The sequence below is a fragment of the Nannobrachium achirus genome (genome assembly GCF_963921795.1).
Source record: "Nannobrachium achirus genome assembly, chromosome: 1".
Lineage (NCBI taxonomy): Eukaryota > Metazoa > Chordata > Actinopteri > Myctophiformes > Myctophidae > Nannobrachium > Nannobrachium achirus.
In genome coordinates this window covers 17601446-17624171 of record NC_137810.1, presented here as the reverse complement: position 1 = coordinate 17624171, position 22726 = coordinate 17601446, and the positions used below count along the sequence as shown (strand labels likewise).

General features: G+C 41.8%; 2 protein-coding genes across 2 annotated transcripts; one reads left to right on the top strand and one right to left on the bottom strand.

Moving 5' to 3' along the window:
- Nucleotides 1–1011: 1011 nt before the first annotated feature.
- Nucleotides 1012–15939, bottom strand: LOC308291235 (glutathione hydrolase-like YwrD proenzyme). Its single transcript, XM_080733200.1, has 12 exons — nt 15500–15939; nt 14555–14708; nt 13602–13755; nt 12298–12504; nt 9414–9566; nt 8410–8497; nt 7578–7749; nt 6064–6220; nt 5619–5801; nt 5098–5182; nt 4300–4395; nt 1012–3198 (listed from the first exon to the last, which is right to left on the bottom strand). Exons 1-12 carry the CDS (start codon nt 15597–15599, stop codon nt 3053–3055), a joined length of 1695 nt encoding a protein of 564 aa, XP_080589326.1. The 5' UTR covers nt 15600–15939; the 3' UTR covers nt 1012–3052.
- Nucleotides 15940–18250: 2311 nt separating this feature from the next.
- On the top strand, nt 18251–22368 carry tm4sf4 (transmembrane 4 L six family member 4). Its single transcript, XM_080725337.1, has 5 exons — nt 18251–18917; nt 19314–19403; nt 20214–20362; nt 21676–21853; nt 22229–22368. The coding sequence occupies exons 1-5, from the start codon at nt 18747–18749 to the stop codon at nt 22244–22246; spliced, it is 606 nt and encodes a 201-aa protein (XP_080581463.1). The 5' UTR covers nt 18251–18746; the 3' UTR covers nt 22247–22368.
- The last annotated feature ends 358 nt before the right edge of the window (nt 22369–22726 follow it).

Sequence of the window (22726 nt, the reverse complement as noted above, 5' to 3'; positions counted from 1 at the left end):
GATGACCTACTTCCTGCTGCGTGACATCAGCCTGATACTCTGCACAATAACTGCAAGACTGCAATGTAAAACTTTTCTCCTTATAGTCCCATACAACTAACATACCGTATAATGTACAATGTTTGACTCACATTTAACAATGAGTATGTTTCTTTGGAAGAACTGGTTCAAAACCGCTGATACATGATTTACATGATACATCTTTAACATGTTTGGTTGCAAACACCGAAATAAAATCACACAGGAACGCCTCCTGAGGATAGTTCTTAGACTATGTTATAACAGAACTGCCTGCGCTGCAGTTTGGGGTATAAGTGAAGCGGGACATAAAACACAATTCATACAGACATCTCACTAAATGAACATTGTACAGCACAGAAAATGAATGATCAAAGAGTTGGTGGGGTGGGTTGAAGTTGAAGGGTCTGTTTTAAAAGCCTGGAGCCTGTTTCGGCTGCATCAAACTACTGTGACACTTGTCATTCACATGTCAATAAGAGTGACTTTGTTTGCTGGTTTGATCATACAGTGTTTACAACTTTCACAATAATATTTAGTCAGTTTCCGATTTTCATTCTCAGATTTCCAAACCAAGCTATTAGAGGGTGAAGATTGAAAAGAACATTTCTCTTCTTAATCCTTCTTGTAAGTTTAAATTTCATGCTCTCCACAAATACAGTTTGGAATAAAATAAGGGTCCTAAGATCAATATGTAGAACACTTTCAACAAGTCAGTGTTTTACACTCATCATTCCACTCAGTATAATTATGTAATAAAATGTATCACAATACAGTATATTATTCAAATAATATATTATACAAAATATAGCCTTGTTTGCAACCAAATGTCAGATGCTCCATCAGCAGAAACATGTTTTTTTTTTCTTTTTTGCATAATGCCTGGTGGGCTAATTAAGAACAAATTAAACTAAAAGACAACAATAATGTTATAATAGTTTAATAATTGCCTTTACAGTGACAACCTAAAGTTAATTACAATAAAATGTGTGATTTCGTCCATAATTATGTGTCTGATGTATTTTTGTATTGTCTCGTATACATGTATTTTATCACATTATGATGCTATAACGCCTGCTATATCATCCTCCATCTCAAACACTGTTTCTGGCGATTGACGAAACATGTACAAAATGTATTTCCACATGATGACATCAATAAAATATTTTTTAAATCATGAAAAAGAAATTCACAGAAATATAACAAGAGTGCATGTGTTATAGAAAACCACAGTGACAGAACAATAAGAATCTACCATGAGCATTTGGTAGAATTAGTCTAGTTTTGTTATTACAAAAACAATAATATACACAAAAATAATTATCTGTAGTACTCTAATACTGCTGGATTTCTCCAATAATACAATTCTACCACATTAATTTTTCTTCATAAAATAATATGCAATCAACCTGTGGTCTAACCTGAGACAATCGAAGGAGGTGTACAAAACACTGGCAGCAGAATTCCAGTTTTTCTGGCAAACAACAGACAGAGTGTAAACAGCTGCTCAGGGCAAACCTATACAGTACATATTTCTCCCATCCACTCTACCCCTAAATTACCTTATATTCATGTCATCTTTTACGACATTTAGCTTAACAGTAGGCTATAATACAATATCGCCTACTTTAACTATTTGAACCATTATGTTTTAAGTATTATATAGTATTATATATTTTTAAGAAGTATTGTTAAAATATATGTAATTATTATTATTTCCAGTAAGACGCATAAGGGCGAAAAGCGACCTCGTGCAGGACGGAATTCATTTGCAAGTGTGATTCGAGTTGCTGTTGGTTGTTTAAGTTGGACAAAATGTGGACAAAATACTTTCACATATAGGGATATGACTGACATCTGACATCGTTACCATGTTATAGACCACATGAGACAATATGTCTATGGGCATTCCAAGCTATGGGCTTAATATTGATGATCTCCATATATGGGCATAAAAGGGACAAGGACGGAATGTGATGTCACAATGTGATGTCACAACAATGTGATGTCACAACAATGTGATGTCATAGTTCAGTTATAGACATTGAGGCGTTGAGGCGTTACCCTCTGATGTTACTGTCAAGATGTGATGGTTATCACAGTTAACTGTCGCAATAACTAAAGATGATGATGATGATGATGGTGGTGACCAATGTCTTTGCCTTTCAAATTTTCTTGGCAGCATCTGTGCAAACTTTCAAAAGAACTTCAAAAAACATTGAATGGATTCGGGAAAAAGTCCATAACAAAAATCTGAAAAAAGTTGTGAAAATATAAGATCTACAAGCTCACAAAGTGTCACAATGTGACACGTTGTGAGCTTGTAGATCAGCTATTTTCACTAGTTTGAGTCCCGGGGAGACATCAAATTTCTCTTTTGGGTCTTGACTTGAGCTAAAACCACAGCACCATATGACCGAAGATATGATCTAAAACGTGTTAGGCCATAGTCTACTAAGAATACCACAGACTCTTCGCTCCATCAACAAACCAGCGTTGTAAAGCTAATCAGTTTGCCTTAATGAAGTGACTTTGGACTTGAAGCTTAAGACAAGAGGATGAAGGATCAGAAGCACATGCATGGGTAGCTCATGGTTGTACAGTATACAACCTACAGAACACAGGTCGCTACAATATGGGAAAATACATGTTTTCCAGCAATAGCAGCACTCTTCAGTCTTCACTGACACATAGTTTCATAGCTAGTAGTCACAGATGACATATAAGCCAGTGGTTTTAAGCCACGTTTTAACCTCAGGGACCCCTGGTATGGTATTAAGGCCACGGACTGCCATAACTATGAGAGTTTAGTAAATGGTTCAATTTGTACAAGCGTCCTCAGGTCTAAATGGGACCAATGGACCATAACGAAAAGAAGCCTTTGGCTTTTTTGTGTCTCATACTGTACATTTGCTGTTTCTTTGCTGTACTTTTTGCTGTAAAAATGTGTTAATAAAATATTCATTCATCCAATCAATCAATCGAATGAATTAACTCTAATCAGCAAGTTATGCAGACAAAGAAAGAAGCTGGTCTAGTATCCCAGTGCACACCCGTCTGCTCTGGGATCTGACCCTGCCCACAGCACTCTGGTTGGATGATCGGCTTGACGGACAGCTGGGTTCCACCAATCGCCCACAGTGATGATCTGACCCCGCCCAAACCGATACCTCTCATGTCCTGGGAGTATATGAATGAATTAATGAATGAATGAATAATGAATAACTCACCGACGGTTTACTGATGCCATCACACTTAAGTACACTTAACCTTTCAGACGGGAGGCGACTGACACGCCCTAGTAATTCATTTTCAATGAGAGGCGGGCGATCGTTTGGGACGCGCAAAGAAGTTGAGGAGCGTAGATGCGAGCCTCGCGCGTGTGCGTGCGGCAAGAGCTGGATTGTGGTCAGCTTTGTTTCCCACGTTTGCCGGCTGGCACGCAGGAGCACAATAACTATGGCTGCTAGGCGTAATATCGCCCGGCGTTTACTCGCAGAGCAATTGTGTTTGTGTCTCCACATGAGAGACCACGGCCCGATGGGGAAATCTCGCTCTTTCGACGAGTCATTCTTTCGACTATGAGCGTCGGCAGGTTAGCTACTCACCCGCGTCGGCAGGTTAGCTTTTCACCAGGTTAACATTCACCTGTGTCAAAAGAATGAACCGTCGAACAGATGCTATATGTCACAATATCGACACGCTCCCGGCCTGATCCCCGCTAGGTTTTCGCCCCCTAGTGGCGGAAAAAATTACCTCTGGGAACTCAGATTGGATCCCTGCTAATCCAAGCGGGAAGGTCTGCGTCAACCCCCCCACTCCCCCATCTGAAAGGCACTTTACTGTATCTGTCATCTTGACAAATAAGTAACCCAAGTTTGACTTGCACACTGGGCAGTGCTTAAAGGTGTTATGACATCAACCATCACATATCATTTTTGATAACACAGTTTGCACCAACCATGCCACTGACTGATTATACCCGCCATGATCATGTTGAACATTTGTCTCCTTTCATTTTCTGATTAGAGGGATGAATGGGTGACTTTGTGTCATACCACTAAGCCATAATAGCCCACCGTTTTCATGTTAAATGAATACACCAGAAACTGGAAAATTCAGATTTTACATTTGTAGATAGAATAGAATATTCCATGTATTAAATAATCTTCCAGTTATCAAGGACCAGGCAAACTTCCAATGCTAAAAACTAAAATATCACTTCAGCTAAATAATGTTGATCATATAATAGTGCTTCTAGTTCCAGTAATAATAAATTACCTGAGACTGGCCAATCGACACAGTGGCCCCGCCTCTTCAGCTCCTCAGCAACCTTTTGGTCCACACCCTCCTCCAGATGGACGGACACCTGATCAGCTACACAGACAAGACAAACAATCAGTCCCACAATCATAACCAAATTGTGTCTCAAATACAAAACTTGTGACTGTCTGCATCACAGCTAGCCTCACACACAGCCTGAATTTACATTTCGTTTCACACCATTATTCAGTCTGAAAGCCCTTCCTACTACAGCCGTTTCTGGGATGGGAGTCTTCTGCGATTGGTTCACCGCCTAACCAATCAAACAACAGTAGCAAAGCAGATGACGTAGTTGTTATTGGTGTTGTTATGTGGCTCGCTAACCTGTTGCAACTTGCTAACCAAAGAGACCGGCAGAATAGGAGTGCTACTAACTAGTACTCAAACTCAACAAAACATGTCTGCTACTGATGTTTCATAGAGATCGATACAATCGCATGTTATCGCGGCGGGCGACACGATGTTTGTATATGAATGATGAATGGGAATGTACGGTGCGGCGCTGGGTTATTTGGAATCGCACATGAGTTCTGGGAAAACCCCACCCACGATGCTCACAAGCCCCGACGTCATCGAGTTGAAGCAACGCTGATATGCCGTACAGAATTTTAACCGAGGAAGCCTCTCCATTGAGAGAGGCACCAGACCCCTGAATCGCCTAAACATTTTTTTAATGGGAGTGGCTAGCGATTCAGGGGCTGGAGCCAGGCAACATCACAGCAGGAAAACATTCAAAGTGTGTGTGTTTGTGCATACCTGAGGGGTCAAAGTGCACATAGACTCTCGGTGCATCAAGAGCTTCTTGAGGGTTCATGCCAAACTCCAGCATGTTAAGCAAGACCTGTACATAAAACAAACAACTATTAATACCTTCTCAATCAAAAGATAAATCCAAAACCATTATGTGTAATGCTTATACTGTAGCTTATTAACACTGTGTTCCCTCCCCATCTACTGTCCCTTACATTAAATGTTTATTTAATATTTTGCGTCAGGCAGCACTGTGTGTGCATCGCCTCATCCAACACATATCTCCCAAGTAAAGCCTGACATTTGGTCAATTAATAGTTGAGATAGTTGGACATTGATTATGGTCGGTAATGTTTGGGCTTCGGGCTTAAAAAATCCTGAAAACCCAGATTCCAGTTCTTGTCTGTCTGTGTGTGTGTGTGTGTGTGTGTGTGTGTGTGTGTGTGTGTGTGTGTGTGTGTGTGTGTGTGTGTGTGTGTGTGTGTGTGTGTGTGTGTGTCTGTGTGTGTTGTACTGTACTGTACTACCTGCACATGTCCCTGTGGCTGCATGAAACCTCCCATAACCCCCAGCGCAGCGAGGAGGCGGGGTTTGTGTGAGCTGGGGACGGAGTCGGTAAGGAGGGCGGCCATAATGGTATGGTACGGACGTTTCCCGCCAGCAATACAGTTGCTGTGGTTACGACGCAAAGTGAAGTTGTTACCGCGATTCTGCAAGAGAGAAGGAGAGACAAGCAGCCTGAGAGATAAAGATGAGAGGCAGTAATGACACAGTCAGTGGTGAGAGATAAATACTTTGTTTTAATTATTAATTATATAATTAGATTTCTCTAGCAGCGGTATTATTGTTTTCCCTCGTTAGCCTAAATAATGCTACTAGAAAACCAATTAATGTACTGTATAGTACACACGTGCATACACACGTGCATACACATGTGCACACACACGCACGCACAAATGTTCTCTCTCTGACCTGTAGTGAGAACCCACAGTTGTCTGGGACCAGACCGGTTCCAAAGCTCATGTAGATGCTGTTAACGAATGAACACGCGTTTCCTTGGCTGTCGATCACACAGAAATACACTGTGTCACTTCCTGTCACCAAACCAGGCTCCACACCCTCCGTGGCCCTGACAAAACAGACAGACAGACAGACAGAGACATTCTGTATCCACTCATTATGTACCTCAACTCTGTAAATGAGTTTAGAGAATGATTTGAATGTTTTACCTCGGCCTTCATTTGTTTAATCAAACGAATGTGTGTAAGCCATAGGTTATGAATTATATACACATGACGTATCAGTTTTCATCATAGTGACAGCTTTATCTCTACTTTCAAAATAAATGTAAATCCTGCACACAACAAATTCCACTTGTCAAGTACAAAACTCGTTATAAATATGGCACAGATATCAAAGGACCAGTTTGAAGCCACTGTAAAAGAACAACATTAAACTAGGGATGGGTTGGGTTCCGGAGAAGGATTGGACTGGGATTAGGTGTTGTTCTTTTCCACAAGAAAAGGGTTTATATACATACGAATGTTTGTACAGTATGTGTTGCATTGCTATACAGGTTACATTTAAGCCCAGAAATCTGTCTAAGGTGATTATGCTTTTTAACAAGAACAGAACTGAGAGTGTAAACGCATGCGTGTGCATGTGTCGGCGTGCATGTGAGAGCAACAGTGTTTTATAGTTTTATGTCTGTGTGTGTTTGTTTTTCACCCGAAAGTTCAAAGTCTACGGTAATAGCCCCTGAATAAACTCATTGTTGCCAAAACACACACACACACACACACACACACATACACTCAAGTACAGCCACATGCTCATTACAGACGTACACACAGAAACAGATGAACAGTAGGTGCAGGTACGCAAAACCACAAACACAGCAGGCAGACAGGTTGGGTGGGACATGGCATCGAAAGGCCGGATATAGAAGGTAAGAGGGTAGAAAAGCGTCAATAAACCTATCTTCTTGAGCAAACAGAGACATTCTGCACCAACTAGGGATGGGACGATAAGCGATATTATCGTTTATCCTGTTAAAAGAGATTTAATTTATTGTGATATCCATCATGCACTGGGATCAATTCACCTTTTATTTGCCGAGCTGCGGTACCACTTAAACATTCTATAATTGGTAAAGGTACTTATAATATAGGTACTTGATACAGTCTTTCTTTTCACTCTCTATCAACTGTCTTAGCCAGAAAATAGCCGATCTACAAGCTCACAACGTGTTGCAACGCGACGCGTTGTGACCTTGTAGATCTGCTATTTTTGGCAAACGTTCCGCCAAGGATAATGGATTTTGATTATCGCAATAATATCGTAAATCACGATTTCTTTTGTCACAATAATCGTGATATGAAATGTTCATACCGTCCCATCCCTAGCGTCAACACACACACACACACACACACACACACACACACACACACACACACACACACACACACACACACACACACACACACCTATCCATGTTGATTCCCTTGGCTCGTTGGCAGCTGTAGTCCTTATCCAATAGATTTTCCAGAGGGATGGTCACGTGATCTGGGTCGCACAGGTTATGCCGTGCGTCTGTGGTGGCCAGACGGATAGCTTCTACCAGGACATGGATGTAATCAGAGCTGTTGTGGCCTAGAGCTTTGTGTGCAAACAGACACACACATGTCATCTTTCCAAACCTCCCTCAATATCTTCCAATCCAATTCTGTCATTTATCACAATTTCTCACTATTCTATTAACCCATTCAGAACGGGTAGGCCTACACATTATTGTGTATCATTATTTTATGCTTTAACTGCAAGCTTGTAGATCTGCTATTTTTGAAAATTCATGAAAATTTGAATTTTGACCCGATTCTATAAGTGTCTTATGAATCCTTCTAAGGTTTTTTGAAAAACCTATGTTTCTATGTCAGCAATCTGGCCGGCCATCGTCAAAGAAAAGGTCCTTTTCACTTCAACTGGGGCTCAGTTAGTCTGTTCTTGAGAGACTACTATGTCAGTGGTGCTCAAACCTTTTCATGTGAAGGACCCCCAAAATGATATTTATTTGGCCAAGGACCCCCATTCAACATATTTAGTTCCAGGGACCACCCAGAAGCAAAATTTGAGTTACAAACGTTCGCTTCAAAAATATATTCAATAATCCTAGGCCTAAATGGGTTAAACACTAACCAATGTCAATTAACACCTTCAACACACAAACACACACCAATGAACAAAGGCTCAATATTTTTTGTCACATTCTCTTGAAGACCCTTAACGTTTTTCTTCGAGATCTTTTGTTAATGTCATTACCTTTAAGCGGGAAGTTCTCCAGGATGTTGAGGATCAAGAGGGCAGCCAATCCCTGGCTGTTAGGAGGTGGCTCCCACAGACGTACGCCCTGAATCCATGAGACAGTGAGTCACTGCCTCTGGGCAACACATTTTCCCCCTTGGGATAATAAAGGTATCTATCTATCTATCTATCTATCTATCTATCACATTGGCATTCTTGCTCTTATCTCTAACTTCCACCTGAGGGTGGAAGGTAGGGTATTGGAATGTGGCTGCTGTGTTTTTGTTAAAGAGGCGGTGCCATAGTTTTGTACTTTTTCTGTTTTTCATGTGACTAGGAGGTTGACAGTACTACATTAGACCCCCTGGTGTGGTTGTTATGAGCAATAATGTATTCTCTTTCTATTTGGCTTTTTAGCTGGAGGATGCCACCTGCTGGGTCAAAAGTGCCGGTCCAAAAACACAGATACTTATTACATCACAGAATCAACCCCTCCCCTAATTACCATTCACCCAACATTGTGGGGTGTGGTTGACTTCAGCTGTGTCACCACCCACCATGACAACCACGCATACCAATGAACTGGTGGGTGTGGCCACATAAAAACATAATTTTAACTCTTTCTGCACACTTTTTGGGAAAAAATCTTCCTCCTAGTATAATCATAATAGTAGATAATCATGTTTTATAGGGGGAAAAAATCATGGCACCCCATCTTTAAAGATGCAGTGCAATGATTTTTTCCCCCCCCAAAGACATGATGATCAGGTATTATGATTATAGTAGGAAGAAGATTTTTTTCCCAAAAAGTGTACAGAAAGTGTTAAAATTATGTTTTTATGTGTCCACAACCACCAGTTCATGGCTCTCAGCATTCAGGAAGTAACCAACAATACACAGGGACAGCAAATTTGCACATTATAACCCCAGTCCGTGGTCTATTAGAGTAATGTTAACTTCATAGACACATACAAAACAGAAAAAGTACAACACTAATGGCACCACCTCTTTAAGGATCTCACCTTATACTCTACACTGATGGGTGTCATCATTTCACTGTCATGACCCCTGAGATCGTCCAGCGTCATGACTCCTCCATTCTGGCCGATGACATCAACGATGGCCTGGGCCACTCTGCCCTGGTAGAAAGCTGTCTTACCACGCTCACCAAGCTCCTGTCAACACATCCATTTGTCAATGAATTAATTAATAGCAGTACGAAGCTATAAACTGGCGATCAGTTGGAGTGGATTTAATGTTCCTGGCCTACCGCTGCGGAGACTAGGGATTTGAGTCATCTGCAGTGCTCCGTTTCGCAATTTGTTTTGTCTCTCCGCATCACAGTCTGGAAAGCCTCGCATCTCCAAGGGGAGGTGGGACAGAGATAAAACGCGGCTCTCCAGCCACCGCAGCTTTCGATTGGTCTGTGGTGCGGGGCGGGACAAATACACCCGTGTGTATTGGCTGGCTGATGACGTAGCTACCCTAACCCTACTCTGATTCGTTGGAAAACATCCAAACAGCAACGACCTCGCCTACAACGGACGTTCAGAAATACAAGTCAACTGAATCATTTCCAGACTGTGATGCGGAGAGACAAAACAAATCGCGGGATGGAGCGAACATGCTGGCACCCAGGCTAGGTGATCTCTGTCTCTCTGCTGCACTTGAGCCTGTTGCCCTGTTCATAGCAAAGCTTTGGGAAGAACAGTGTGTCTCTCCACGTCCACACGCGGTGAAACTCCTCACAGACAGGGGAAAATACGCGGTTTTCAACTTCACGTGTATCGGAAGAGACCTGCTCGTCTACACCCTCCCTAACGAACCAACCAGTAGGGGTCAGCAGAAACAACTACAGTACAAAGGAAATTGGGTAATTGTCAGGATGAATACACTGGGGGAAAAGGGGGTTAAAAACAAAACAACTAATGGATAAATCCAAAGTACAAGCTAGAACCAGCCTGGTCTACCATGCTGTCCCAGCTCCTGGGGACACGGCAGTTGATCATAAGTATTTATGTCAAGTCAATCTTGTTGGCTGGTTAGTGGTTAACACACGCATGACTGAACAGGTCATTTTGATCTTTTTTGAGATTTAGAAATGGAATTAGACCGTTCAGGAAACACCCAAAAATATTGTTTTCATATTTACAAAACGTCTCAAATGTTGTATGTTAAGGAAAAGTAATGAAAGGGCAAATTTCCAAGGGTTTCCTGAGCAAACCCATTCCACCCCAAAATCCCAAAATCAGGCTCAGTCATGCGAGTGAACTGTCTTGGTTATCTACCCATGTATTTTGTCTGCCTGTCAATCTACAGATTTATAAACGTAGAGTCTGTAAACATCAACATCGTCGATGAACAACAACATCAATCAATTCTCATCTGTCATTTTCTTTGTGAAATTGATGACAGGTGAAGATGTCATTAAAGATCACATTTGTGACCAACTGTTGAAAAGTAGAATTTAAGCATTTCTTTGCTCCGCTACAGTATACGTGGAAGATGAAATTTTAAAGATTTAATGGTAGGTTTAGGTAACTAGGTTAAAGTGTAATGGATGTAATTAAGGTTTAATTAAAGTGTAATTTGGAGTATATCAGTCCAAGGAACACTTTCATGTGACAAAGAGGGTGTGTAGGTGGGAGACTGTAGAGTCATGACCGAGGAATGGCCTTATGATGCCATGGAAACGTCCATCAATATAAGCCTAAGGTCACCACTATTGTTTCATTGTTTCTGTGTGTGTGTGTGTGTGTGTGTGTGTGTGTGTGTGTGTGTGTGTGTGTGCGTGCGTGCGTGCGTGCGTGTGTGTGCGTGCGATGGAGGATGAGGATGTTGCATGGGTGGACTATAATGCCTAAGCTTGTTAGTAACAGTCAAGTGAAGGTGCGCCTCAATCAATAATTGGCGGATCAATGTTGAGTACACATTCACCTACATAACCCGGTAGTGACAGACATAATGATCTTGCCCGCGTGTCCGTGCACACAAACACAGTGGTCATAGGCACACACACACACAAAAGTCCCATTGAATCCTCTCGGACAGGAAAGCAGAGAATGAGCATAGCTCTAAATATCACGATGACGACATTCAAACATACACAGTGACTACACTGGACAGAGAGAGGAGTGTCCCACTCCAGCAGGGCCGGATTAACCCTTTACAGTTCACGGGGCAACAAAAAAGATGCAGGGTTTGATTTTGGGATCGCTGCTGCTGAAAATATTCGCTTCAACTGCGGGGTGACGGTTGCTGCCGATACAAGCAGCTCCCGGACCCGTATTTTGGCCCTGGTTTTGGTGACCTGGTCTACAGCCCCTAGAGCTGTGCATTATGCCGTGCCTGCATTCTAGTGTCTCCCTTATAGGAGTAGTTCACCCCCCAAATGACTTTTTTCTATTGATTACTCACGCCATGGAGACCTGAGTTCAATGATATTTTTTTGTTTTTCGTCACATTCCTAAGACAATAATTTGACAATAATAAATTTACCCCCATTGATTCCGGATGGGGACCCAAATGGGTGAACTACTCCTTTAAGGCCAGTCTAAACGCTGTTTCAAGGAATTCTCAAAAGGCATAGCATTGTGCCCATCTTTCCTTCTTTTCTTAGTCTTGCCGCTTTAACTCTATTCCCACGCTCTTTCTCCTTTACTCACTTTTCTCTCTTCCATGTTTTGTTCCTCCCCTTCCTTCTCCTCATTTCAATCTCCAATGGTCCCACCCACATCTCCCTCAATAGTTGCCTTGTGCAATACACGTAAACTTGCCTCTTCCAAGCAGTTATATTTCAACAAGTCAGTGGGCTAACATATGACTTGAATTCTGGTCCCAATATTGGGACCAGACTCGTGACTCCATTTGAGTCATGAAATGTCATGAAATGTCCTGAAGGATTACCTTCAGGGTGTGCGCCAGGGCAGGGTTTCTGAATACTTGTCCATGGTTTGGTGCCTGGCCATTAATCAGCAGGTCTTCGCCCAGTTCCTTCCCGGCACGCCGCAGGGCAGCAACGCCCAGAGCCCAGTGATGAGCCGCTACCTCGTGCACGGGAAACCCCACCTCTGCCAGCTCCACCGCCCCACTCAACACATCCTGCAGGGAGAGCTGGGGAAACAAGAAGAGGAAACACACACATCACACATGACCTCATAGGAAGCCTGGCTGAGCAGGAAGTCTGTCAGTTAACGTCGTGGATATTAAGACACTAAGATGAGGCGAGACTTTTCCTTGCTCCTTAACACTCTTGGGTGAACAAACTAGGATCAGTCAGGACACTGTCGTCGAGATATACTGCGTACATTAAATGTTACAAAATGATATTTGTATTTGTCAGTGTGGCTCTGCTCCCGGGATGCCAGAACAAATCAGTATAAACATGACACAGACTTGATTCTGAGCACACAAAACCACCGTAGGACAGGACTTAATGATCCTAGACATATGAACTTAATGATCATGCTGGGTCACATTCTTTAAATCCCAACTGCCAATACAGGAGGAGGTTGAACGCTGATGAGCTGGGAGTGGTGATAGCAGGCAAAACAATGTGTGAGTGGAAGAGGAAGCTGTAAGTGTGAGCACCAGTCTGTTTAAATGGGACGCTTAAAGGAGTTGTTCAGCTTAAAGGGGAAGACCACCCATTTTCAATACGTTTTTTTCAACGGTGTGATGTCATCAAGTTGTACTTTACAATACAAACCCCAAAATCAATCTTCCAGTTCTAGGCAACACAGAAGGGGGGGAACTTCTTTCCTATTTCCACACAACTCCTCTAAGGTATATTAATGACATAGTTCAATATTGAAAATGGGTGGTCTTCAGCTTTTAGTCATGGGCGTCTGTGATTCTGTGGTAGAAAGGTATTTGGACATGTGACCAAACAGCTGCCGTGCCTGGCTGAACTATTGCGATGCTTAATTTCTATTAAGGCAAATTAATGGAAAAGGGGTGAAAACTCCAATGAGCTACCATGTATTTCTAGGCCTGGTCTTTTCAACATCAACATTATCACTGTGGTTACTTGATGTTTACAACAGAATTCAACGTGTTGATGTTAAGTTACTGATTGTGTTGTGTCATGTGTGCATGTGGCTGTCCTAAATGTTGCATGAAATACAGACCTTCTGTACAGTGCAAGTTCATTATACACAAGGACACGAACTTACACACACAAATCAACAAAACAAAACACCTTGCAATACCTTCTGACTGCCAAACAGCCGTACAGTATCACACCAGCATGCAGGTGCTCCTGGTACTGTGATGTTTAAGGCATGGAATGCTGGGGGAGGGGCCTCAGCACTGTAACCACGCCCCTCCAGTAAGTCCAGCGTCTGGGCTCTAGGGGAACGCCCACTGAGAAAGATGGGGCAGGGTGGAGGGGAGGGGGGGTATGAACGAAAGCGTGAACGTAAAAGTTTAAGGAAATGAACGAATGGTTCATGATTCATTCTTGTGATTCGTTCTTATGAACGAATCACTCATGAGCAACACAAGTCAGAGAGTGTGAGATCTGCTTAATGCCTCTTAGCAATTTCATTCCCCCCGCCCTTCCACTCTCAGGGAATACAGATCTGTTGTTCTCACATCACAAATGTCGGTTCAATCCATAGTTATGCAGGTCAAGTTCATCATAATGCAAACTCAGAGTGATCATATCTGCTTACTTCAAACCTAAATATCACCCATAATAACGCAATGAAATGTGAATGCCTTCCCTCTTGTCATTTCATATTTGCGTGTTCAGAGTGGCAAGTTGGAGAAGTCAATCAAAGAAAGAAAAGAAAAAGAATACATTACAGACTGGGCTCCAGTTTGCTCCGTCAGTCTGTTGATGTTTTGAACAGCAGTAAGTAGTGTGTAACTAACATGGCCTCGCTGAAACATTTAAGGCTGACTTAGTTCAGTGTGTTGCAAAACCCTCTTATACCCATACCGACAAAGTCTAAAATGTCATTGAGTGTACATTCATTTGATGTGAGGGCTGAGGGTTTGGACGAGAAGCAAACGGGTTGCAGTCAGATGTAATTAATGACACTGGCAGTGGCACGCGGGCACACGCACACACAGTTTCGTACAATGGACCATGCAAACCTTTTGTTGGAAACAGACAAAATATGAAAGGAACAAACAGACAAAGAGGGAGTCTCTCTACCTGCCATTAATTCCAGTAATCTCTCCGGTGTTTCCATTGTAGAACAGGCAGAAGGCATCTCCACCTGGACCAGTGCTGAATGGCTCAGTTACAGACAATGCTGCTGCTATGGCAATCGCTGCGTCTGCCGCATTCCCACCACGCTTCAAAATGTCTGGGGCGCCGCACACACACACACACACACGCACGCACGCACGCACGCACGCACGCACGCACACACAAAATACAAAATGAATATTAATCAATCGATAGCAGTCACAGTTAATCATTACTAGGACATGAACTTTAGATACAGCAAGTGTTAGTACATAGCCTTACATATTCAACTATGCCATACATAAGCCTATACTATATAGTTATGGCTAATTTCAGCCATTCATTACACACATACGTGGGTCCATAACCTTATAAACTAAGAGCGAAGATAGACAAGGCCCTATACAAATTTACCCTCACTGTACACGCACGCACGCGCACACACACACACACACACACACACACACACACACACACACACACACACACACACACACACACACACACACACACACGGGCCTATTTGAGAAAACAAAACATAACTTTACATTGTTAAAACAAAAGTGGAAAGTGAAAGATAACAGTCAAAACAAATGTATGAACAATTAAAAGGGAATGAAGAAATAATGTGTAGGAAACTAGTTTGGGGGGAAACTAGTTGCACAACCATAAGAACAGTGCATTTGCTTTCATTGATTGATTGAATACTTATAAAAAGCATAAGAAAAGCCCATATGACAGTACAATTCAGTCTGAATAACTGAGATACAAGGTCTACTAATAGGATTTATACCCAATAAAGCACAATGGCATTGGGGGTCCTTTTGTACTCAATTCATAGAGCAGACTGTGTCAGAAATATATACTTATATGGTTATAAAGGTCTCTCTCTCTCTCTCTCTCTCTCACCCAGTCCGATGCTGGTAGCCAGAGACTGACTGGACGCTGCACAGCCGTGTAAACATATAACAGGTGAACGACGAGAGGAAAACATCAACTGTGCGTCCATTATGTCCCCATGCAGCCTGAGCTAAGCCCAGATGATACTATATAGCACTCAACCCTGTGCCAGACCTTTTTATATGGCCTCCCTGTCTAACATTAATTAAACTCCACTCTCTAATAGCGTGTCCAAAGTCCATCTATAAGTGCGATAAGTCACCCCTCGACTGCAGCGCCTGTGATCTCGCTTCTCTGTTATTAATACAACATCGTGAATAGGTTTTGTTGTTGATGATGTTAACATGTTTTCTTTCGTTCACCGATGTCAAACGACACTGCACGTCACGACTGTAAGTTGTAATAACCATAGAGTTGACAACAACCTCATATTATAGCTCTATGGCAACAACACAACAACAACCCTGAAAACCCATACGTGCGTGATGGCGTCACTGTCGCGTGATTATGGATCCAACTGGGAAAGATGGATGGAAACGGCAAAGAGCGCTCGTTTTCAGTTATTGTCCACGACATTGCAAGCGGCGCGAAGGCCAGCGGACCTTGGTCCTGCTCTTCGCCCCCGAGCGCCGCAGTTACGAAGCCGTGGTGAATGCAATCGTTATATTTATGCCCAGGCCGTAAGGCCTGGGCAAGCGCACGATAAACGCCATGATAATTGGGTTTTGGTGCACCTCGCGCGGTCCAAGTGACTACAACGGAGCGCTCCCTACGTCCGGTTCAGCCAATCACAAGCTTCAAAAATGAGTCCGGGGCGTGGTTATCCATCTTTCCCAGTTGGATCCATAATCACGCGCATAGAGCTATAATAATAGGATCACGCGTCACTGTCCTGCGACGAGGCGACCGCCGGGTATTGTCGCAATGTTGTGACGTCGCGATTCAAATATTTTATTGAAAAAGATCCACTACGAGATTAACAAACAAATTATTTTACAAACAGACCTTTATACATAAATACTTATATTTAATAATTGTTTTACGATTTTAATCATAATACTTATTATTATTAGCCTACAATATTAATATTATTAATAACAATGTGTTATTATATAATACAAATAGGCTACAATAATTTGCATTTGTAATTTTATTTGACAAAGTCATTATTCCTGATGGTTTGTTCAACAGCCACAAAAAGCCTGCGGTTCAAAATTTCTTTTACAGTATTGGAATTATTTAAAATATTCTGTATAGTTGAGAGAACCTCAATGAATTATACATACAGTCTATATGTCAATTAAGCCAGTGGTGTAAAGTAACTGCATATATTTACCCAAGTAGGCTAATAGGCTGCCTAGTGCCTACACTTTTGAGGATTTTTTACTGAAGTATTGCAATAATTTTACTTCTACTCCACTACATCTCAGAGGTAATTTTACACAAGCGACACGTTGTGAGCTTGTAGTTCTGCTATTGTCAAATAATTTGTATAAACTTGTGAAATGGGACCAGACTTCTATAGCTATAACCTAAACGAGTACTTTTAGGCTACTTTTGTTAGGCTACTTCAAGTAGGCATGATGTCAATGCCTTTTTACTTTTACATAGCTCCTTCCAGGTGCGCCTCAGGAACCCAGGCCTAAAACAACCAGGGAAATTGGCTTAACCATTTAAACCCTACTTTATCGACTGGTCCCTCGGGGGCCTAACCTTGGCCCCTCCTCGTTTCCCTCCACACCAAATATCTTTGCATAAAGCCAATCGTTATAGTAGATGCAGCTATTTTCACAGTATATGTTAGCCTATTTTCGATGAATGTTCGCCCCAAAACAATGACATGCCCAGAATAGGGACAAGGTTACACACAGTATGAAAGGCTACAGTTTGATTGAGGTTTGATTGATTGACGTATTTATTAGAAGATTGCATATGGAAAGGTACAGTTTCATGACAGTACAGTTCACTGGTTACTGGTACAAGGTAAACTAAAAGGAAACTCAGGTAAGTCTTGCGGCTTATTTCCAAGGAGATCCTTCTCTTTACGTAACATTGAATGACAGTCAGATAGAACACAGTACTATGCAGTATGAAAATAAAAGTCTGGGTTTCCGAGGCTATGCAGTATGTAATGTATAACTCCTACTATTAACCACCTATACATTCAGGAGAAAGGAACATTTTTGACCAAAAGGGCAAAACAAAAAACAGATCCAGACAGGTAGGTATATGTTTGACAAATAAAAGGCCTTTAATTCAACAGGCTGCATGGTGCACCCCAAAGAAGGTGCACACCATGAGCACCGGTGGTTTGAGGGATACCAGTGGCACTCCTGTAAATTCTCTCTAAGCACCTACACTACAGTATTAGTCCTGGAGTTATTGATTCAGACACATAGGCTACACAACCAACCTTCCTCTTCCCCTTCAACTTCCCCTTCAGTCTCTCATCTGTACTAAATAGCCTACATGGTAAAACATTAACCATGTGTGTGTGTGTGTGTGTGTGTGTGTGTGTGTGTGTGTGTGTGTGTGTGTGTGTGTGTGTGTGTGTGTGTGTGTGTGTGTGAGAGAGAGAGAGAGAGAGAGAGAGAGAGAGAGAGAGAGAGAGAGAGAGAGAGAGAGAGAGAGAGAGAGACTGCAGTGATCATGTCATATCCAAGGTGGCTGTTGAGAGTGAAGTGGTGACATCATGTCTACACCCAACAGGGGTCTATAAAACCTCATCCCTCACCAACAGCACCGGTGGCATAGATACAGTACAGGACAGGACAGGACAGGACAGGACAGGACAGGACAGGACAGGGGCACACAGGATACCATTTTATTGTAAGAAGTACAGAGACAGAAACACAGTAGAGGAACTTCTTGATTGGTATACACAATACCAAACCAGGTGCAGATTGGCTTCTGATTCAGATTGACTGGAGAGAAACTACTAGCGTTGACAAAGTTTGAACAAGAGACAAAGACTACAGGTGTAGAGCGAGGTACAAGCGTACGTATACAGAGAGCCAAACCAACAGGCGGTGGCATCAGTGTCCAGTCTCTTGACGCGAGGCGGTTAATTGAACTGGACGTTGTGCGGTAACACACTCTATGCTGTGGAACAGAATTAAGTTTAATTAGAAAAGTGTCTTTTAGAAAACCAGATAAAGAGGAGGTTTGAGGTTTCTATTTTAAGCAGACTTCTATAGAGCTTATAGTTATAAGTGTCAGAGCAAGTAGAAGTGCTAGCCTTATCATAGGTGACAGGATGTGCACAGGTGGTTTTGCGAAATGCTTGGGGATCAGTCTGATGCCGCTGGCCGTGGTGTGCGCGCTGTGTAACATCTTGCTGTTCTTCCCTGCGGGACAAACCGTGGACAGTGAACACATCACAGACGAGGTGTGGTACTTTGGTGGCCTTTTGGGATCTGGTGTTCTGGTGAGTAGCAGTACCTCACTGACAGATAAACTGGACTCTCCCACAAAAATTGTCCTCTACATTGTAGTTAAAACTGCAGGACACATTAATTACGGTACATGAAAAATAGAAGAATATGTGAGACATATTATTACCGACTTATTTATATCTGGGAAAGACAGTTTAGTTTCTTATTAGGTTATTTTATCTACATACTTATATTTTCTAAAATGTACTTGTTTGACGTAAGCTGGGGTAAATTTGTCTGTCAATTTGAGTTGCAGTGAGACAAAGCAATTCATCATCATGGTTCGTCTGTATGAGGATCTATAGGCTATATGTGTGTGCTCGTGTGTGTGTGTGACTGTGTGCGTGCGTGCTTGCGCATGTGTATGTGTATGTACGTGTGTGCATCAGATGATCTTCCCAGCTCTGGTCTTCCTGGGTCTGAAGAACAACGATTGCTGTGGTTGCTGTGGCAATGAAAGCTGTGGGCGGAGATTTGCGGTGAGCAAATGTAATTCGTTGATGTAACTGATATAATTTGCTGGTACCTTACAGCTGTAACAAGGGCCAACCAAATCAACCTAACTATCAATCTATCTAATCATCATGTTCCCACATCAGATGTAAAACATTACAAAGTGACTGATAATTATAATAATGTTTAAGATCAAATCAAGTTGAGATGTTTTAGATAAGAAATTTGGTTGATATGACAGGAAATTCCAATGACGGGGGTTTCACATGACCCTCTCACATAAAGCTGCTATTGTACTAGTACTGTGCACACACACAGATTAAAAAAACTGATCAATACCTCAGGAATGTGTGAGCATGTGCATGTGTGTAATGACTGATCTAGAACTGAACCAGCAAACAAAGCATCTCACGCACACGCCCACATGCAGGCATGCACGCACGCACACACGCACACACGCACACACACACACACACACACACACACACACACACACGCACGCACGCGCGCGCACGCACGCACGCACGCACACACACACACACACACACACACACACAGACACATCTCTGGCTCTGTGTTGCCTCTGACATCTCACTGTCTTTCAGTTACTGTACACTCACTCTGTGTCGGTATCGCCTAAATAATCTCAGCACATCCAAAAAGAAAAAAAGATAATAATCTTTTCCCAACTTTTGTTAAAATGCTGGATTGTTTAACTGTCCTCATCTGTGTGTTCCTCTCTGTCCCTTTCTCGACCTTGCTCTCCCTCTTCTTGTGTTGTACCGTTCACTCTCCATCCATCATCCCACCACTTCCCCGCTGCTCTCTGTCTCCAGATGCTGAGCTCCATACTGTTTGCAGGTGTGGGTGTTTTGGGGGCAGGTTACTCTGTCATAGTATCTGCCGTGGCTATCAACAAGGGACCAAGGTGTAACATTAACAATGCTACTGCTCACGAAGAGTGGACCTACCCTTTCATTGACACGTGAGTGAGAGAGCAGCCGTAGCTGAGTCCGCAGATAGGCCATCTAGGGCTCTTGGAATTAGTCTATACCAGGCATCTTCAACGTTTTCAGACCAAGGACCACTTAGTTGAGAGAGAGATGAAGCAGGGACCCCCACAACCTGTTAATAGATTCCATATAGTTTCATCGTTTGACAGCACAATCATCAGTGTATTTTGGTTTGGAATCATGTCAATTTGTGTTTTCAGATATTTAACCACTTGAACCGTCAATACTTAAAGAAACTTGACCTTTCACTCTGTACTTAGTCTGCTCTTTTTTCCCCTCTACACCAAACGCCGATCTACAAGCTCACAGTGTAGATCTGCTATTTTTGTCTAAAGTTCTCAGAATATGGACACTAGGGTTCAAATGGTTAATATAAAAAAGGAGTGAAAAAAAAACGTTTCTATCACACAAAGATTTAGAGGACTGAGGACCCCTTAGGGGTCCCAGACCCCCTGTTGAAGACCCCTGGTCTACACTATGGTCTACTCTCTGTTGCCAACCTACCCCAGTTGGTTCAACGTTTTGCGCTCCATAATTACCATCGTGGAAATTACCCAGAGAAGACAATTTTCTGAATGAGGTTATTTGTGGTCTAAATGTAAATGTACATTTTACAAGGTGAAAGGTTGTGAACCTATAATTACAATTTATTTTTTTCTATGTCATATAAACAAAGTGTAAATTTGAAGTTGGTGCCATTAGAACAATAAACCCTGATTAATACAAAATAAACAATAGTCCTTCTTTTCCCGCCTTGATTTGATTGGCCAAGCTTCACATGACGTGTTCTGATCATCTAGTATTGAAACTTAGCACATCCTTAGTCATAGGTACCAACTATGTCCTTTAATACTAGTCAAAGTGCTTCTGAGCAACCCTAATATTTTCCCCTTGTGTGCTCATCAGATCCATCTCTAAGCAGCCATCTGCTGGATGAAGCTGTAAAAGTAATTTCCACTCTCCCGGGGACCAGAAAACTCCCTTTCCTTTCCTGTTTCTTAATATCAAATCTTTATTTTGATTTCCTCTTTTCATTGTTATAACAAGGATTGATTGAATACTTTATTAACAGTTTGCAAAAAAGATACAGTGGTACAGATTTATACAAAAGGTGCTAAAAGGATAACCCCAAAAAGTATTCATTCCATTGGAGTCCTGTGTATTAAATTCATTGGTACATTTAAAGACAAACTATAATTATGTCAGTGTAGTTGCTGTCATGTTGGGAAACACGGCCATAAGTACAGTATATGCAACCATTCTGTCTTCTTGCTCTCTTTTCCAGTAACTACCTATCTGACCACAGCATTTGGTCAAAGTGTGAGGAACCAGTTGGTGTGGTGTCCTGGCATCTGTCTTTGTTCGCTGTACTGCTGGTCATGGGTTTATGCCAGATGGTGCTATGTGCCGTCCAGGTGATAAATGGCCTGCTGGGAGCCTTGTGTGGGGACTGCTGTGGTGGGGTCAGTATATTGACTTTCCAAGCTTAGTTATTTGGTTTTATTTTATTATGACATATTTATTTGGCACACTTTTCTGAATGGTGTTGAATGATGGTTATGTTTGCAGTGAAGATAGAGAAAGAAAAACGGGAAAAAAAGGCCCTTGATAAATATTTGAGAAAGTTATAATATGATCTATCACTTTATTTGATTTTCAATAGATTTCGGATGTAAAGTACCGTAATCCAAAATTTACTTAAAATAATCCAATGACACCCTTGGATTTGTTTTCAGTGTTAATTGCCGTTTATCACTTGTAGCAAGAATGCAGTGATCCGCAATTAATTCTATTTTGAAAGTAATTTTTCTACACTGTCCATATTTTGTGTCTTTCAGAGTCATGATGCTGCCTGAGCAATTCCTTCTATTTTGGGAGTGAAGTTAGAAGATCATGGGACCTATTCCTCCTGCATTTCTTCAGTCTAGATTATGTCTGTTGCAGTTAGCAAAGACTTACTGTAGATGTTTTTTCATATTTATGCAGTAATGCAATTTTACATAATAAGCAGGCTGGTAGGCTATATCATACATCTGACCTTGTATATTTAATGATGAAGTATCTGGTTTGGGGTAAATGTTAATGAATATTAATGATCAAAATCAGTTATGACAGAGAAAGTTAAATCTATAGTAACAATTATGTAGTTCCATTATGTCACTAGTAACTCATTATTGACATGTTATTACTGTCTAAATACACTGTAATTACATAAAAAATACAAGTGATTTAAAAGGCTAAATGAGACCCACTTTATTCCACTCACATACAAACTCCAGCAGAATGTCCATATCTATCCATATCATCTGAGCTATGTAAGGCTAAGTAAATAATTA

What these genes read in the sequence shown, in the direction of transcription:
- tm4sf4 (XM_080725337.1), top strand. Translation starts at nt 18,747, where the DNA reads ATGTGCACAGGTGGTTTTGCGAAATGCTTGGGGATCAGTCTGATGCCG. An exon ending in TTTTGGGATCTGGTGTTCTG is followed by an intron (nt 18,918 to 19,313) that starts GTGAGTAGCAGT and finishes TGTGTGCATCAG; the next exon opens with ATGATCTTCCCAGCTCTGGT. An exon ending in GCTGTGGGCGGAGATTTGCG is followed by an intron (nt 19,404 to 20,213) that starts GTGAGCAAATGT and finishes CTCTGTCTCCAG; the next exon opens with ATGCTGAGCTCCATACTGTT.
- LOC308291235 (XM_080733200.1), bottom strand. Translation starts at nt 15,599, where the DNA reads ATGGACGCACAGTTGATGTTTTCCTCTCGTCGTTCACCTGTTATATGT. An exon ending in GGCTACCAGCATCGGACTGG is followed by an intron (nt 14,709 to 15,499) that starts GTGAGAGAGAGA and finishes GCGGCGCCCCAG; the next exon opens with ACATTTTGAAGCGTGGTGGG. An exon ending in GGCTGTTTGGCAGTCAGAAG is followed by an intron (nt 12,505 to 13,601) that starts GTATTGCAAGGT and finishes TTGTTTCCCCAG; the next exon opens with CTCTCCCTGCAGGATGTGTT.